At 52.7% G+C, this 16964-nt stretch overlaps 4 protein-coding genes across 4 annotated transcripts; 2 read left to right on the forward strand and 2 right to left on the reverse strand.

Annotated features, from left to right (window-relative positions):
• Positions 1-457: 457 nt before the first annotated feature.
• Positions 458-2329, forward strand: PG985_011943 (uncharacterized protein; the record flags this gene model as incomplete). Its single annotated transcript, XM_066831710.1, has 2 exons — positions 458-953; positions 1191-2329. The coding sequence occupies 2 exons, from the start codon at positions 458-460 to the stop codon at positions 2327-2329; spliced, it is 1635 nt and encodes a 544-aa protein (XP_066679760.1).
• Positions 2330-3105: 776 nt separating this feature from the next.
• On the reverse strand, positions 3106-4058 carry PG985_011944 (NAD(P)-binding protein; the record flags this gene model as incomplete). The annotated part of the gene is made up of 2 exons (XM_066831711.1): positions 3106-3555; positions 3630-4058. The coding sequence occupies 2 exons, from the start codon at positions 4056-4058 to the stop codon at positions 3106-3108; spliced, it is 879 nt and encodes a 292-aa protein (XP_066679761.1).
• A 2168-nt stretch (positions 4059-6226) lies between these two features.
• PG985_011945 (uncharacterized protein) lies at positions 6227-7685 on the forward strand (the record flags this gene model as incomplete). Its single annotated transcript, XM_066831712.1, has 2 exons — positions 6227-7510; positions 7563-7685. 2 exons carry the CDS (start codon positions 6227-6229, stop codon positions 7683-7685), a joined length of 1407 nt encoding a protein of 468 aa, XP_066679762.1.
• A 1917-nt stretch (positions 7686-9602) lies between these two features.
• PG985_011946 (uncharacterized protein) lies at positions 9603-10948 on the reverse strand (the record flags this gene model as incomplete). Its single annotated transcript, XM_066831713.1, has 2 exons — positions 9603-9772; positions 9835-10948. 2 exons carry the CDS (start codon positions 10946-10948, stop codon positions 9603-9605), a joined length of 1284 nt encoding a protein of 427 aa, XP_066679763.1.
• Between the last annotated feature and the right edge of the window lie 6016 nt (positions 10949-16964).

Here is a 16964-nt window from a genome sequence, read left to right on the forward strand (position 1 = left end):
CAAGCAAGATCCATTGAGATACCTGTTGGCACCTAATGTCTTGGTAGCTATCCATCCCTAAGAGAAAATCCAGACAGCCCTGCACTTCAGGTACTTGCTTGTGATCGCGCTGCGGGGTACCAGTCAGCCCTGCTTACTTACTTGCTTACCTAAGGTGTGCTCGTTGATCGGAGAGTGCCCCTCCATGCACAAAGTCCTCCTCTACCTACTGTAAACTTTTTTCTGCAAGTGCCCCGCATTCGGCGCAAAACTCCAGGGTCCTGCCGGTCACTAATAAAAAAAAGTTTTCCGAGCGAGATCTTCTGCCTCTTTCTTCCCTTCTTTTCTCGGGAAGGGTGCCTCGCCAAAATCGTCGTCTACTTTACTGTGTGATAGCAATAATCTGACGACCGTCTTCCATTCCCCATTGCACAGCTTTAACTAGCTCTGCTCTTACTCCCCGTATCTTCACCTCAAGATGCCCAACACCATGACCCCCACCAACGGCCTCAACGGCGATGCCGAGATTCTGGACTACAAGAATGCCCTTGAGGACCTGAAGAGCTACGAGAGCCGTGATGGCCTCGGCATCAAGGACCTCATGGACACCAAGAAGCACGGCGGTCTTACCTACAATGATTTCCTGGTCATGCCGGGTTACATTGGCTTCCCCGCCTCCGAAGTCAGTCTCGAGTCGCGTGTCACCAAGCGAATCAGCCTCAAGACCCCCTTCCTGTCTTCTCCCATGGACACGGTCACCGAGCACGAGATGGCCATCCACATTGCCCTCCAGGGTGGTCTCGGTGTCATCCACCACAACTGCTCTCCTGATGAGCAGGCCGACATGGTGCGCCAGGTCAAGCGATACGAGAACGGTTTCATCACCGACCCCGTTGTCATTACCAAGGACACCACCGTTGGCCAGGCCCGCGCTCTGAAGGAGAAGTGGGGATTTGGAGGATTCCCGGTTACTGGTAAGTCTCATTGCGATTGCGAATTCTTCCCTCCCTCGCTCTCTCCCGCTCTCACCCGAGTCTGCCACTTTCTTGGTCACATCATGATTACAAACAATAAATTTTATAACTTTCGTTCCACTGTATCGACTTCACCGTCATGAGGAATCATTTATGTTCTTTATGAAGATGTCATCAACCCTGCCTTCTGCATCGTCACTTGTGGAAGCAATTGGCTAACCTGATGCCATGTTATAGAGACCGGCAAGCTTGGTTCGAAGCTGTTGGGTATCGTTACGAACCGCGACCTCCAGTTCGAGGACAACTCCGACCAGACCGTCGAGAATGTCATGGTTAAGGACCTGATCACTGCCGTTCACGGTGTCGACCTGCTCGAGGCCAACCAAATCCTGGCCAAGTCCAAGAAGGGCAAGCTGCCCCTTGTGGACAAGGATGGAAACCTTGTCTCCATGATCTCCCGCTCCGACTTGACCAAGAACCTCCACTTCCCCCTCGCCTCGAAGCTGCCCGACTCTAAGCAGCTGATTTGCGCTGCTGCCATCGGGACTCGGCCCGAGGATAAGATTCGTCTGCAGAAGCTTGTGGAGGCTGGTCTTGATGTTGTCATTCTTGACAGCAGCCAAGGTAACAGCATCTTTCAGATTGAAATGGTCCAGTGGATCAAGAAGGAGTTCCCTGACATCGATGTCATTGGCGGAAACGTCGTGACTCGTGAGCAGGCTGCTTCTCTGATTGCTGCTGGTGTTGACGGTCTTCGTATCGGTATGGGTAGCGGAAGCGCCTGTATCACACAAGAAGTCATGGCTGTCGGTCGCCCCCAGGCTGCCGCTGTCTACTCCGTTTCTTCATTCGCGGCTCGCTACGGCGTCCCTTGCTGTGCCGACGGCGGTATTCAAAACGTCGGTCACATCGTCAAGGGTCTGGCTCTTGGCGCTTCCACCATTATGATGGGTGGTCTCCTGGCTGGCACAACCGAGTCTCCTGGTACCTCTTTCGTCTCCCGTGAGGGCAAGCTGGTGAAGGCTTACCGTGGCATGGGCAGCATCGATGCCATGCAGGATAAGAAGGCTGGTGGCGGCGGTAAGGATAGCCAGGCTAGCAATGCCGGCACCGCCCGCTACTTCTCTGAAGGTGACAGCGTCCTGGTTGCCCAGGGTGTTGCTGGCGCTGTCGCCCACCGTGGCTCTATTGGCAAATTCGTGCCGTACCTTGCCGCTGGTCTCAAGCACTCTATGCAAGATGCTGGCATGAAGAGCCTGAAGGAGCTCCACGAGTCGGTTGAGGCCGGCATTGTGCGCTTCGAGATCCGAACTGCCAGCGCTCAGCTGGAAGGCGGCGTCAACATGGAGAGCTACGAGAAGAAGCTCTACGCTTAAACAAACCAACGGGGTATATATGCGGACACGGGCGTTACGGCGGTACATTGATTTGAGCGAATCATGGGGTCGATTTGTTATGAAAGTTCATGAGATACTGGGGAACCTACGATGGGGCGAGGTCTGGAGTAAATAAAAAACCTTGCGTTAGATCAATTTGATTGACAAATTCACACTACCCTCTACTCTTTGATGCTGTACCTCTTGTGTTCTATTGCTGTTTGGCGACTAATTGACCCCTTGCTAGGCAGATAACCTAACAGAGTCAAGGTGGTTCGAGGCCACACCGACGGTTTGGCATACGGCACCCAAGTCTCCGACGGCGCCTTAAAAAGTAGAAGATCAATCAACCTCGGGGTTTGAAGCTCTTAACACTAGCCCATCATGGGTACCGCGCAAGATTACCCGTTCTTTGATCTGCTTCGTGCACAGCAACAGCCTCCCAAGCTGTCGATGGACATACTACTGCTTCGATCTCCACCGACACAAGCATGACACCACTCTGCACGCAGGACAAGGGACAGGTGATGTATTTGTAACAGACAGGGGATATGCGATTCTTTCGTCAACCTCAGTTTGATTCATTCTTCTTTTGTTTTGGTATTCATCTAAGTTTAGGGCTTCATAGTTCCAGGCAAGATGGAGGCGCAGCAGGCAGCCTAAAGATCATCGTCCCGTTCGTGACATGCGTAGTGGTGCCCCACCTGCACCTAGGGGGAGGGGTACGGACCCTGAATCAAACCGAAAGCTTTTGAGACATTGATATGCACGCAAGCTTAGTTGACACCGTTGGCCTTCATCCGCTCGAAGCACTTGCGGTAGGCCTCGTGGACCTCGGGCACCGTGTAGTTGTACTCCTTGAGCTTGTTCTCCAACTTGGTCGTGTCCAGCATGCAGTTGCTGCGGCCGGCCTTGATGACCTTGGACTGCTCCTCCACCGTGAAGTTCTTCCACGTGAAGTCGGGGCGCACAATCTCCTTGAAGAGGGAGAGCACCTCGTTGTGGCTGATGGCGCCGGGGTTGGTGAAGTTGTAGACGCCCGTGTCCTTGTGCTCGGCCAGGAGGATCGAGGCGGGCAGGAGGTCCGTCAGGATCGTGTTGCTGTTGGGGATGTCGACGACGCGGTCGTACTTGCTGATCTTGGTGACGAAGTTGCGGGAGTGAAGGTCGTCGGACACGGGCATGCGCAGGCGGAGGATCAGGCAGTTGGTGTAGTACTTCATGATCTAGGGGCGCAAGTGTTAGCAAGCAACGAATAAAACAAAGAAAACAAACAGGGCACGCAATGGCGGTTGCTTACCTCCTCGACGTGTCCCTTGGTCTCCGAGTAGAAGCTGCCCTTGAAGTTGGCCGGGTCGGTCTCGAGGAAACCCTTGCCGCCAATCGGGTGCTCGTCGTCGTAGTGGTAGATGCAGCCGGTCGCGAAAACGGTACAGTGGACGCCGGCTTGGAAGCAGCAGTCTGTCAGGTTCATGGTACCGATGACGTTGGATCGCATCGTCGCCTCCTTGTTGTCCTCGCACCAGTCGACGTTGGGGCGGCCAGTAGAGCCGGCGCAGTTCAGGACGTGGGTGGGCTTGACCTTCTCCAGCTCGGCCTTAACAGCCTCGCGGTCTTCCATGCGGACGGTGGTGGTGTAGACCTCCTTGCCCTGCTTCTTGAGGAGCTCCTCGAGGTGGCCGGCGACCCATCCCTTGCCACCCCAGATCAGGAACTTGTTGTTGGACATGGTTGCGGTGTTGTGTTTACTGGAGAGGTAGGAGAATGGTAGTGGGTGAGTACAGAAGAAGAGACGGATTGGCCGGCAATGAATGGACTGCAGACGGTGTTGCGTTTACTTAAATAGAGAGGTGGGCGACCAGGGGGGGAATGCAGTTGCAATATGTAGTACGTGTACAGGGAGTAGGAACACGGCCTCAATGCTGAGCTGGGCTGAGACGTGGAAGGGATAACCGACTTCGTTTCGCCTTGAGCGAGGGGACAATTGAGGTCCTGTGGCTGGCGGGGTACCTCCTTCTTACCTGCATCTTACTACATACACAATATTGACTTACCTCAATGGCAACGAGTGAGATGCTGTCACACGCCCCCACGCCTCGTCCTGTCTTTACGAGCTTCTGGCTACAGGCGGTGCTGTGTCTAGCGGAATGCTTAGTAAGTGGCTATCTGTCATGGCATCTTAGATCCGGTGCGTTCAAGAGGTTAGGTAATCAGTATTCCTCTTGCATTCAGCACCCAAATAACCACCATGTCAGCACGGTAGCAACATGGACTATTTAGATACTAGCTGATCTGGTGTCAGACTGAACCATCGATATTGGATATGTCCCTGACAGAAATCGATAGACGGACTCTTGTTTTCTCCCCTTCGCCCCTCGGATCAGGAGCTGGTCAAGAATGGCCAGCGATGGTCCCTTACTGGGCCACTTCTTTCGGGTCTCACCTTAAGGCTCGGCAGCCCACGAACGATGCGCTGCGTGGGGCTGTCCAACACAGATTGAAGCCATCTGGCCACGCCAGCCACCGACAGGAACACAGAGTTCTGCACAGAGTATCACTGCTCCATTGAATTGGGGGACTTTGAAACGTCTCTCCCGATGTGCCATACCCAAGATGATATTGTGCATGTCACATAGCCTCCTGCGTCTGCGAACAGCTAACACAAAGTCACACAGAGACTCAAGGCTATCTATCCGTGTATCCGTGTAAGGGGTTGGGTAATGAGTGGCTATAGTTGGCTGATACCTGCTACATGTGTATTGCCCAACTGGACCCATTGATCTCTACATAGACGGGATATTTTCAGTGCCGTAGTTAGAGTCAGGGAACAGATGGATCGAAGGTATCACCAATGAACATAGATCAGTTGGCATACTATTCCAACGGTCGCTGGCCGTCCACGTGACAACTAATACACACAAAACGGTGTTCGCAAGGTACCCAGCTGAGTCCAGCCAGGTTATGTCTGCTTTTCCTGGCCGCGCTGCAGGTTAACCTTGATGTCAACCCGACATAGAACAACCTTAAAGTGCCGGGTAGGACCCGCGATATAATAAGAGGCAGTTTATCAAATGAGGCTGAACTTATTTAGTCGCGTTGGCGTTGGCTACTGTTACTTCGTCACCGGACAGGGCCGCGTGAAGCCAGAATAGAAGTTGATAGGTGAGCTGCCAGGGCACTTTGACACCTTTCCACGTTCTGTTCTATCGAATCTTCTTCTGTTTTGTGGATCGATCCAGATTCGGAGGATATTTGAGCTCGTACTGGAAGCACACCGTAGCACAGCACGTGCCACTCTTATTTATTTTTGCGATTGAATGTTGGCGCTTGATGTCAGTGGAATCATGCATGCAGCCGTTTGCTTCCTTCAATCTGTCAACTTTTTGTCGCGAGCTGCCAATGCAGAAGCAAGCTTGCTCCAGAACTCCCCTTGTACAGCGCACTTAGCCGGATGGGGGAGCAAAACTGGCAACGGCGGTCATGAAATTGACCAATTTATCGGGTTTGGCTGCTCTGATTGGTCGGGCGGGCAGGAGCTAGGATTTCTCCGCCTTAGGTCTCTCCTCCCCAATTTCGTCTCTCAATTTCTCGCCCGGCTTGACAAAAACACCGTCGGAGTCTTCAACATTCTTCCACCAGCTTTCTCTGACTGGCAACCACATAACAAGAGCAGCCTCACGTCAGACCATACCCTCCAGTACAGTTTGTCGTTGTTGTTTCTTGCCTAGAGTCACTGCTATGGTTAGTATTTGACTCGCTCTTTTCCCTTCTTCTTCTTCTCCTTCTTCCTCTGCTGCCGCTGTTCAACAACGCGGAGCTTTGGTAGCTTCAGCAGACTGCAAAGTCTCTCTTCCCCCTTTAGGCCCTTTCGCCAAGAAAACATAGTCCAGAGCCAAGATGCCTTCCATCAAGAGCATTCTCTACTACTCTTTCCACCCGGTTCAACTCCGGTCCATGATCCAATGGAAGGTCTGGCACGAGCCTGTCCACCGACGCGACACGTCCCAAGAGTCCAAGGAGTTGGCAACATGTTTTCACTACTTGAACATGACGAGCCGCAGTTTCGCGGCCGTCATTCAGGAACTGAACCCTGACATGCTGGTTCCTATCGCGCTCTTCTACCTAGTCCTGCGTGGTTTGGATACCATCGAAGACGACATGACCATCCCCATCGAGAAGAAAGAGCCCATGCTTCGCGACTTCGACAAGTACATGAAGACTGACGGTTGGACCTTCAACGGGAATGGACCTAACGAGAAGGACCGGGACCTCCTGGTACACTTCGACGAGGTTATCGTAGAGCTGAAGAAGCTCAAGAGCAACTACTACGACATCATTGAAGACATTACAATCAAGATGGCCAACGGTATGGCCGACTATGCTCTGGCTGCTGAGAATAACAAGGGTGTTGAGACTGTGCCCCAGTACGAAGAGTACTGCCATTATGTTGCAGGCTTGGTCGGCGAGGGTCTCACCCGACTCTTCGTCGCCGGCAACTGGGCTAACCCAGCCCTTCTGGAGCGCATGGAGCTCACGGAAAGCATGGGCCAGTTCTTGCAAAAGACCAACATCATCCGAGACGTACACGAGGACTTCCTCGACAAGCGTCGCTTCTGGCCCACGGAGATTTGGAGCAAGTATGTTGACAAGTGGGAGGACTTGTTTGAGCCCGCCAACCGCACGAAAGCTCTTCACTGCAGCTCCGAGATGGTGCTCAACGCCCTCAAGCACGCCGACGAATGCCTATTCTACATGGCTGGCATACGGGAGCAGAGTGTCTTCAACTTTGTTGCCATTCCCCAAAGCATGGCCATTGCGACCATCGACTTAATTTTCCAGAACCCTGCCATCTTTTATAGCCACATCAAGATTACTAAAGGCGATGCCTGCCAACTCATGATCGAGTCTACTCAAAACCTCCGAGTCGTATGCGACACCTTCAGGCGGTATACGAGAAAGATCGCCGCCAAGAACGATCCCAGAGATCCCCATTTCTTGGAAATCAGTGCCGCTTGTGGCAAGATTGAGCAGTTCATCGAGACCCTCTTCCCGACACAGGATCCCAAGAAGGCCACATTGCTTGCGGAGAAGCAAAACGAAGAGGCGACCGCTGAGTTCAAGGAGAACCTGATACTGGTTGGCGGTATCGTGGGTGTTCTTCTGTTAATATCAGCACTCATGGTAAGATCATACTGTCCTCCCTGCCATTGCAATATACTAACAGTACCACCAGATTGGTGTGGCGTGGATCGCTGGCGCACGCTTCGACCTCATGTTCCAAGGAGCTAACCAAACCGTTTCTTCCGTGGCAACAACAACAGCAGCAGCCATCACAGGCGCTCATGACGAATTATAATCGCCTTCAAGTTTTATACCCTTTTTGCCCTTTTCATGTACATCCCCGCCCATATGATTACCCGACCAAAGGAGGTCCGGGTTCAAGGCACTTACAATTTTGGCTGACATCAGGGAAATGATTGGTCGAAACACGTTTCACGAACGAAGCTACATATTATCATATCTTAATGTATCATGAGCGAGTCAGCTGCGACAGCGGCTCGGACCGCAGGTCGTTGTCGTTTGTCTTTCCAAAGACTCGTCCCACCACACCCAACATGCGCAAGTGACAAATGTCGGAGTCATGGCGGCCATGGGAGCCGGTTTCTCTTGTCTTCCCTTCCCAAACAAACCAAGCACGGATGTCAAATTACAATTCAGTCCTTTTCATGACTGTGGTTGCGCCGAGAAGTGCTGAAAGCAAATCCCATCACGAGTGGTACCGACCTAATTCAGGGTCGTAGGCATATAGTCTTGAGCTCTCATTCTCCTGGTTGAGGAACTCAAGGCTGTAGATCGCGAACATACCCCTTTTTCACTATGTTATGTGCAACATGTCCCATGTGCTTGAATGTTGACGACGTGCGCACCTTCGTGTTCCCAATCTGCCATAGTAAGAACATACCAGTCTGTCACGGATTTGGTGTAAGTAATGCAGGCGAGGCCGAGAGAACGGAAATATACCTAGGTAGTTTATTTACCACCCTAAAAAAATTCAATTAAGAAACTTCACACAACTATCATACTGCATACCTGCATACTCCTCATGTGCCATACTTATATTGCTCAAGACTAGAAAGATAATTACATCAGGGAAGTTCAATGAGTCGAGAAATCTGGATTTGGCAATCCGGTTAGCCATCACAACCAGTCTAAAGATGTATGGTTGACTATGCTGATTGTTCTATTCCGTTTTGTTTGCACGTTGGGTATACTTAGTCTACTGGTTTGTTCTGTCCCTCTTCTTCCGTCCTTCAGTAGCGCAGTCAAGAGTCGGAAACAACTTGCGTTTCCGCACCGGCGTCAGGCATTTCCCTCCCCATTGACTGGCCCTCTTGGCACTTCTCGCTTCCGTCTGGGCCCTTTACTGATCGGCTGCTTGTCGGTGTCGTCGGGCTCCTTCGGGGGAGCAATCTCACGTCTCAGGTGGCTTGCGCGTCTAATCCATCCATCCTGCTTTATCCACCGGGGGTCAATATGGATGGATTAAAATAGTGCATGGTAGGCATTGACGGACATACTGCAGGGGATTGCAAATGTGGCTGGGCGTGTTGGTTGGTAAGGTATTGGCAATCTCTATGGGATAAGCTACAGGCGGGGGATAGGACTATGATAAGCACACACAGACAGTTCATTCACTAAGTAGGTTGGTAGTCAGAAGAGGCAGTAGTGGTTGTTTTTGATCTGAGGATCTCGATTCTCGTTATTATTATTTGTTTCTCTCCACCTCGAAGCGTAGATTTACTTCTCCGGCACAAAGGTCCTTTCGAAACCCTGTGCAAAGTAATCGTTGATTAGATGTTGTCGCCTCATCAAACTCCTCTCTTCATTTTCTCGTGGTTCCTCCGCGCTTTCGAGAGATGGAAAAGCGCGTAAATATCCGCTGGAAAAAAACAACAGATGTCTATCAAGCCAAGATTCTCCCCCTTTCCGCTGCGCTGTTCTATTGATGTTTGAATGCAAGAGATGCTATGCTTTCGCTCGCTGACATGGAAAAATGGGTGGCAGACATTTCAGCCCCCACCAAGAAAGAACGCTGGGGACAAGGTTTTCTGGTTTTGATTGTAGGATAAAAGTATGGCTGGCGGATATAGTAACCAATCATAAGGAATATGAATATGACGTGGGATATACAAGGGCTTTCGCAATTGCATATGTATCCGTAACAGGATGTCTTTTATCGGGGTCTTAAACACGAGCCGGCAGCTAACCTGACCTACAGGTTGCCGTTGTTGGCGATGGTGTTGGTGGTGCCACGGGTGTTGGCCTTGACGGCAGCACCGCTGGCAGTGCCGAGGGTCTTGATGCGGTCGGTGACACCGGCGACGGTGTCGATCTTCTCAAGAGCCATCAGGTAGGCTGCGAGACCGGCAATGTGGGGAGAGGCTGAGCAAATAAGTTAGCAAACAGAAACAGGAGACACGGAGAGCTCGTAGAGGAAAACATACCCATGGAAGTACCGGACAGGGTGGCGGTGTCGGTGTCGCTCTTGATGCCAACGGACTGGACCTTGACACCGGGGCCGAAGACATCGACATCGGGGCCGAAGTTGGAGAAGCTGGCCTTGGCATCGGTGAGCTGGTCAATGGCACCGACAGTGATGGCGTTGGGAGCAGAAGCAGGGGAGACGTTGGCGGAGTCCTGGTTCTCGTTACCGGCAGCGACGACGGGGACGACACCAGCAGCGGCGATCTTCTCGACGGCAGTGTTGATGGCCTGAGACTTGGAACCACCGAGAGACATGTTCATGACGGCCTTGCCAGTAACACCTCGCTTCTTGGCATCGTCAGCGACGAACTGAAGACCCTGGAGGACACCGGAGTTGCTGCCACCACCGTCAGCGCCGAGAACCTTGACACCGACAATCTTGGCCTTCTTGGCGACACCGAAGGTAGCACCGGCAATGGTACCGGAAACGTGAGATCCGTGACCGTTCTCGTCAGTGTCGACCTTGTTGACGAAGTTGGCAGCCTGCTCGGCGCGGCCCTGGAACTCGGAGTGAGTGGCCAGGACACCAGTGTCGACGACGTAGGCGGTGATGCCCTCGCCGGCAGAGTCGTCGAAGGTGTAGCCCTGAGCCGAGGCGTTGCTGCCAGTGGCGGAGGCGTGAGAGAGACGGACCAGGCCCGAGGGGGCGTTCATCTGGGACATCAGGGCGAAAGCCTTGACCTTGACATCGGCCTCGATGTAGTCGCACTCGGGACCGGCGCTGACGTCGGCGGCCATGAAGTCGTCGGCCTGGAAGGCAGCAGCGTTCCAGCCACCCATGGAGACACTTTTGAGCTCAGTGGAGAGCGGGTTGCCGTCGAGACCACGCTTGCCGATGTTACGCTTGCGCAGGGCGGAGCTCAGGGTCATCTGGTGAGCCTGGACTGCCTCCTGGCTCATGCCGGGCTTGTAGACCATGATGTAGGCGTTGGGGATGATGTCCGTGGCGTTGGGGTTGGAGATGGGGACGCCCATAACGACGGGGGCGTTGGCGTCTTGCCGGGCGCCGAGGGGCGAGGCACCGACAACGGCCGCGAGGGCGGCGGTGAGGAAGGTAGTGATGCGAGGAGCCATCTTGAATATATTTGATATGCAAAGATATAAAGAGAGTACTTTTTCTGTTTTGTGCCAGACAAGTCGAAAAGGATGAGTTTGAAAGAGGCCGAAGGAATGTTATCCGGTTGATGTCGTTAAACAAGATGTCGTCGAGGTGATTGGTGAATTTCCAAAAAAGAAGTTAACAATCCAGCTCCAGGCGAGGCAATGACAGAATAGGCCGGGTAGGCGAAGTGAAGTAAAAATCGGTGAACAATAGGTATGGAAGGGAAGGGAGTTTCGGTGATTGTTAATAACAATAAAGAGCTGTTAGGACAATACACAGTAAATCCTTCACGAGCTTCCAAGAATATAAAAAAAGATGGTTCTACCGATAAAACAAGAAGAGAAACGCTTCTGAGAGGATGGACGAGAGCGGAAAGAGAATGGGAGAGGGATGGCTAGAGAATGGAAGTCGGGATATCGATATAAGTATATACCAAGACAGATCGAGCCGTCCAGACTTCATGTCAGGGCAGGGCATCTTGCAGGGCAGGTTGCACAGCTGGGACCAGAACTGGGACCGCCCCTGCCCACTTGGAGGCGACAGGGGCGGGCGGAGTTAGCTGAGCCAGGAGGAGCGGCTGGCGGGTGGGAATGGCATTCTGAACAGGACTGAATGGAAGAGTGCCAGAGTCAGTGTAGCATTCAGTCAGTGGGTGAAGCATGAAGTGGAATTTCCCGAATGGGGCAAGTCAACGGGCGTGGAGCCGCAGGGAAGCAGGGCTCCGTGAGCTTGAATGGCCGTGAGTGGTCGGCGCCAAGCATAAAGGACAAGCCCCATAACCCGGCCGCCAAGTCAAACGACAGGGCCCCTGGACTGCAGCGGTAATCGACCCAGCTCTATCCCCTTTGGGCTTGGTTGTTTGGGCGCAGAGGCAGATGTGCGACAGAGCCAAGAGCGCAGGACGGGGGTCTGCGATGGCTAAGAAACGTCTGGACAAGAGACGTTGTAGCAGAATAATGAGATGCGGGGGGGTCCAAGCCTGGCAAATTGCATTCGCTGGCCTGCTCGAGCGAACAGCTGGGCGGCGCTTGTTTGGTAGTAGTGCCGACATGACTTTTTGGGATTTGAGCCTCAAAGAGAGGTGCATCCCATTTCCATGCATGGACCCTTTCGCAACCGAGTGGTCAGCCATGGTGACATCGCCAACAAACCTATCGCATTTATTCGGCACGTCGGTTACGCATACTGCATCGAAGTCTCTCTCATTTCTCGTGCCTCCTTTTTACTTCCTTGAGGTTTGGAGGCTGAAGGGCCCTCCTCGACTTCAAACAAACCAAACAGGCATGAACCGCCCTCTTTCTTGTCATGTCTTGTCCGTTTCTTGACGCCTCGCTCCAAGTGTCACAGTCGCAAGAATAGCAGCAGCTTGAGTGCCAATACAGTTGATACGCCCAGGCATGCATGCACATAGTAAGCAGCGTGTTACGTAGACGGAAACATATCACAACCATCGTGTGACTTTGCAGACCCAAGCCGGTGAAATCCTGTCCAAACAAAGCCATCCCCATCCTTCCCCCCGTCACCCGTCAGTGTGTCAACTCTCTAGTCAAGCAAGCCTCTTTTCATGTGGCATGGCATGATGCAGTAACCTAGCGTTCGGAACACCCCCAAATCGAGCCAGTGCAGCCGCTTGCAGGAGGCCAAGTCTGGGGTTCCAAGGCGACTACTCCGTAGCACCGGTCGCTAAAAGTCACAAATAAAATGATGTTCACCTTGACAGCTGTACTATGGAAAGGGGTCTCTCCTATTACCTGCAAGGCGAGCCGGCCTGGAATGCGAGGCTAGAGGGTATGCGCAGTATCAAATGTTTCTTCCGGCAAGAAGCAGCTGAGGAACGGGCCTCCAGCACGGAAGTCAGTCAGTCAACCGGAAGATAAAACAAACCCTCAATTTCGGCTGGCAGGAATTCTTATTCTTATTTACCTTCAATCGCCAAGAGGCAATCGCCTTCGATTTTGTTCTAAATTGGGCAATATACGTGACGAGCAAGATGAGATGAAAGCCGCCCAGTTCCGGTCCAGTACGTACTTGGCAAACACCCGCAGATTACTCGCGGCAAGCTGGCAGGCGAAATCTGCCTCATGCGATATCTCCACCGATCGTCAGGCCCGCTTGCGGTTTCCAGGTCGGCAGTTTCGGTGCATGTTCTAAAAGAAGAATGCAACAGTTCGCCCTTTTGTTCGCGCTCCTTTCATTTGCCTCTTTTTCCCGGCTCTGCAACGGAAGGGAAAAGGTATTACGAGCATTATGAGGTTTTGCGCTAAGGGGTTCCACAGTTTGGAAACAGCGCCTACCGGGATGCGCAGTCTGGGAGTCTGGCTGTCTGGGAGGAGTCTGGGAGGGAGGGCGAGAAGGCGTTTCACGCGCTGCAGCTGATTGGCCGGCCTGTTGATATTAGACGGCGCTGAAACGCCGCAGTACTCGTGTGCGCTTCGTTTCATCGTACTTTTCTTTTTGGGTCGGAAAAATAATCAACGATACGGGGAGAGAGGAGGGGATAAAAGGCCAAGCAGACCAAGGAAGAGGGTTGACAATCATCAGATGAGCGAGACAAAAATCCGCCCAAGATTCTATCCTGGCCGGCTCTGCTGCAGGGCATGTCGAGCTGCTTACGACTGAATGGGGCTCAACCCCGAGATTTGAGGACTTCGTTGATTTCAATATAACCAGAACCTAGCAACAGCCAGGAGGTGCTATTTAACACATCCAACGGCTGATCACTAGATTCGTCTAGTCTGGTAGATAGATCGGTGCCTCGAACTGCATCCCCTGTGCACTACTGTGCGCCTGTTACGAACATTGCTAACGCGTGATCAACATCAAACAATGTCGCCATCCCTACGTGTAAGAGGCCCCGATAAACCCCTCGCCGTCGCCTTCCTTCCTCGGAAACAAGCAAGTCTGGACAGTGACGTAGGGGAAGGACGCACCGGGCCTGTCAGAAACGTTTTCGAGGTTAGGTTGGGCACATCTGGCGAGGTGCTGCCTGCGTGGCTATGTGAGGCTCTTGGTGTCGGGAGGCTCTTCGGCTCGACTCGACTCAACTTCCTGGTCATGGGCTATCGTGCCCTGGCATGGCACCCGCCTGGCCTCCTAGGAACCCGGGCCCGCCCCTTGGCCATCGCGCGCCGAGGTCAAGCGGGAAAATGCGCCACAGAAATCCTGGCAAGGTTAACGTTTTAATGGATCGCCCTCGCGGATGTCGATAATGCGAGCTGGCGCAGCAGATCATATTCGAGCCGAGTATAAGAATGTCTTGTTTGATTTTTCTTGCGTAGCCAAACGTTCCGGCCCTGTGATTCGCGCATTGGGGATCGGCACACGGGCAGCCCGTTGGAACTAGCTTGGTAGTCGGCACTTCAAACACTCCTTTGATCGATCTTGCGAGGCAGATTCTCACGGATCTGCGGATATACTCACTTATAGAAGCACCACGGGCTAGCCGGTTGCTGATCTGGGCCCGGCGTATGAGGAGAAGAGCCTCAAGAGCGCCCTAGGCCACGGCAATCTTGATTCTAGTGCTAACCTACTTGGCAAACGTCTGTCTCTGGTATGAGATCTTGTAACGCTAGAGAGCAACCGCGGCAGTAACAGGAACAGGAACAGATGAAAACAAATACTCGGGGGTGCTAGTGAGTGACGAGGCTTGAGTAGATCTGGGCACTATTGGCAGGCAGATTGACTCGTGGGGATGGAACTCGACGATGCGCCGCTGCGAACATCATTAGTTGCAACGAAAACCAAGGCGAGCCCAAGAGCAGAGGTTGGAAACTGGGAGGCCAAGTCACGAGGCAAGCCTGTATGTATCCTGCCCTCCTCATGCACGCCAACCCAGTTTATGCATGCTGCATCCACCACGAACGCCTCGGGACGTCCAAGGTCACCGCATGACCTACGTAATGGTCTCGTTGTTACCTGTCGTTTTTTATGTTGCGAGGTCATTCTTTTTCGTTTGCGCATAGGGTGAGCGGGCTGTACCGCAGTCGCATTGAACATGACGATGGCTCAGCGGGAAGAGAGCAAGGAACCAGAGGCAACCTCACCTCTATTGAGCGGGTTGCGCGCTATTTAGTACTGGGCGGCTATGCTGATGGCAACCGCCGCCTCCTATCTCGTTCAGATGAAGCGCATAATCTCACCTAACAAGGGAGACCCGAGTTTGTGTCGGCATTCGGATTCCGACAACTTGGCCAGCCCATAGCACACACACCGTACAGAACTGTTAGCACAGGACAGCAACTGGCATATCTCTCGTACACCCGTCACAGGCCACGCGCGCTGCATCGTAAAATATCCTACGCAATTACACTTGATGACACATCTCAGCATATTAAGGTAAAGAATAACCTTAAGCTTTGGGTCAAATTGGGCTCTTGGGAGCTGGATCATCCCCGGCTTCGTACATGGAGCTACATGGACTTGGACATACTTACATTTGGTGTTATGGGGGCATCTGCACCTGCACCTGCCCAACGTCCAATGTTTATACTGGACCCGGCCGTTAGGTATTGACTCTGCAATTCCACAGAACTGGCGTAATAGGGGAGTAGGCATCACGGACGGTTGTCGTACAGAGTTTTGATCAGAGTTGATAGCCATGGGCACCTGATGGACGAGGTAACTCAAAGGTTCGGTGTGGATGTGCGTGCGAAAGACAGAGCGTGCAGCAAATGGGATGATGGTCTCTACCGGATACCTCCACGCACACGCATTGCAGACTCTTGTTGCCAATCAATCAGTCAATGGCAGACTCTACGCCGTGTGTGTGGTTTATGGTGTATGCAGACACCCATTGCTGGGCCGTCAGAGACAGGACTGACTGACCCCCAACCGCCAGCCATGCAGGACAGCACATCACACAGCACGCACACAGACACACTTACCCAGCCTGGCAAGCAAACAGTGCCGCTCACTGTACAGGTAATCTTAGGTAGGCAAAGAACGGGAACGACAGCCAGCCTATGCAGATCTGTAGAGGAAGAAAAAAAATCACGTCTTCTAATTTTTCGTCCAATCGATTGGATCGAGACCATGAATCAGGGATCACGTAACGGCAAAGGATTCCCGGTTGACCCCAGTATTCAGTGTTGTGAGCTGAATCGTCAAGTCCAAGTTCAAGAACGGTATTGTTTTTTTTTTTTCTGGCTGCCTGTGTCTCTCTCTCCGGTTTAATTTACACAGCGGAACTATCACACCGTAACGGGAGGTTAGTCGATAGGGTATCAATCATCATTACGGTTCAAAAACAGTTGGGGTTGAACGCTTATTTTGCTGGAAAGTAGCAATCTCCCCCTCAGTTTATTGGGAGAGCGAGAGATAGAGATTCCTGGGCCCGATCACTTGATTCGTTTTCGTCCAGGTAAATAGAATGACATCTACCGAACCGAGCATATTTCTTCCTCACCTCTCACAACCTACCTACGTGACTTCGATTCTTCGTCTTCTCTCCGTTTCGCGTATTTGATGGCTGGAGGCGTTAGCTGCAATCTGCTCAATCCACCTCTCCGGTCCCAATCTGATACTCGAAATTTGCAGCGCCTGGGCCGTGTGTGTCCCACTCACCCATTTCCTTTCCGATCCTGTGGTCGGCCTGCGCCTTCTGGGTAGTGCTGGTACTGGTACTGTATTGTCAATCTACTGCACCTACTGTGTGCTAGCCCAGCCCAGGCCAGCCCAGCATTGATTGAACTGTTAGCCTCCGTCCCAACATCATCCCACTCTACAGTGATTCCATTCCTGCATCTTCCTCCCCCATTTCCACCACTGCCACCACCACCACTCGCCCACCCGGTATCTTCCCTTCTGGTCAACCCGATCAGAGGACACGCGATCAACCCCTACTGCCCGTAGCGACGACGACATCTCTACATCACTACGAGCGAAACATTCTTCTCCAACCCCAACCCAACATTCGACAGCCTGGTGCTTTTGGACGGCCTGACGAACTTGTCGCTACCTCGTTTCGGCCTTGCCGAATTCCCGACCCAA

This window comes from Apiospora marii, assembly GCF_038362585.1.
Source record: "Apiospora marii strain CBS 49790 chromosome Unknown utg000009l_segment0_segment0, whole genome shotgun sequence".
NCBI lineage: Eukaryota > Fungi > Ascomycota > Sordariomycetes > Amphisphaeriales > Apiosporaceae > Apiospora > Apiospora marii.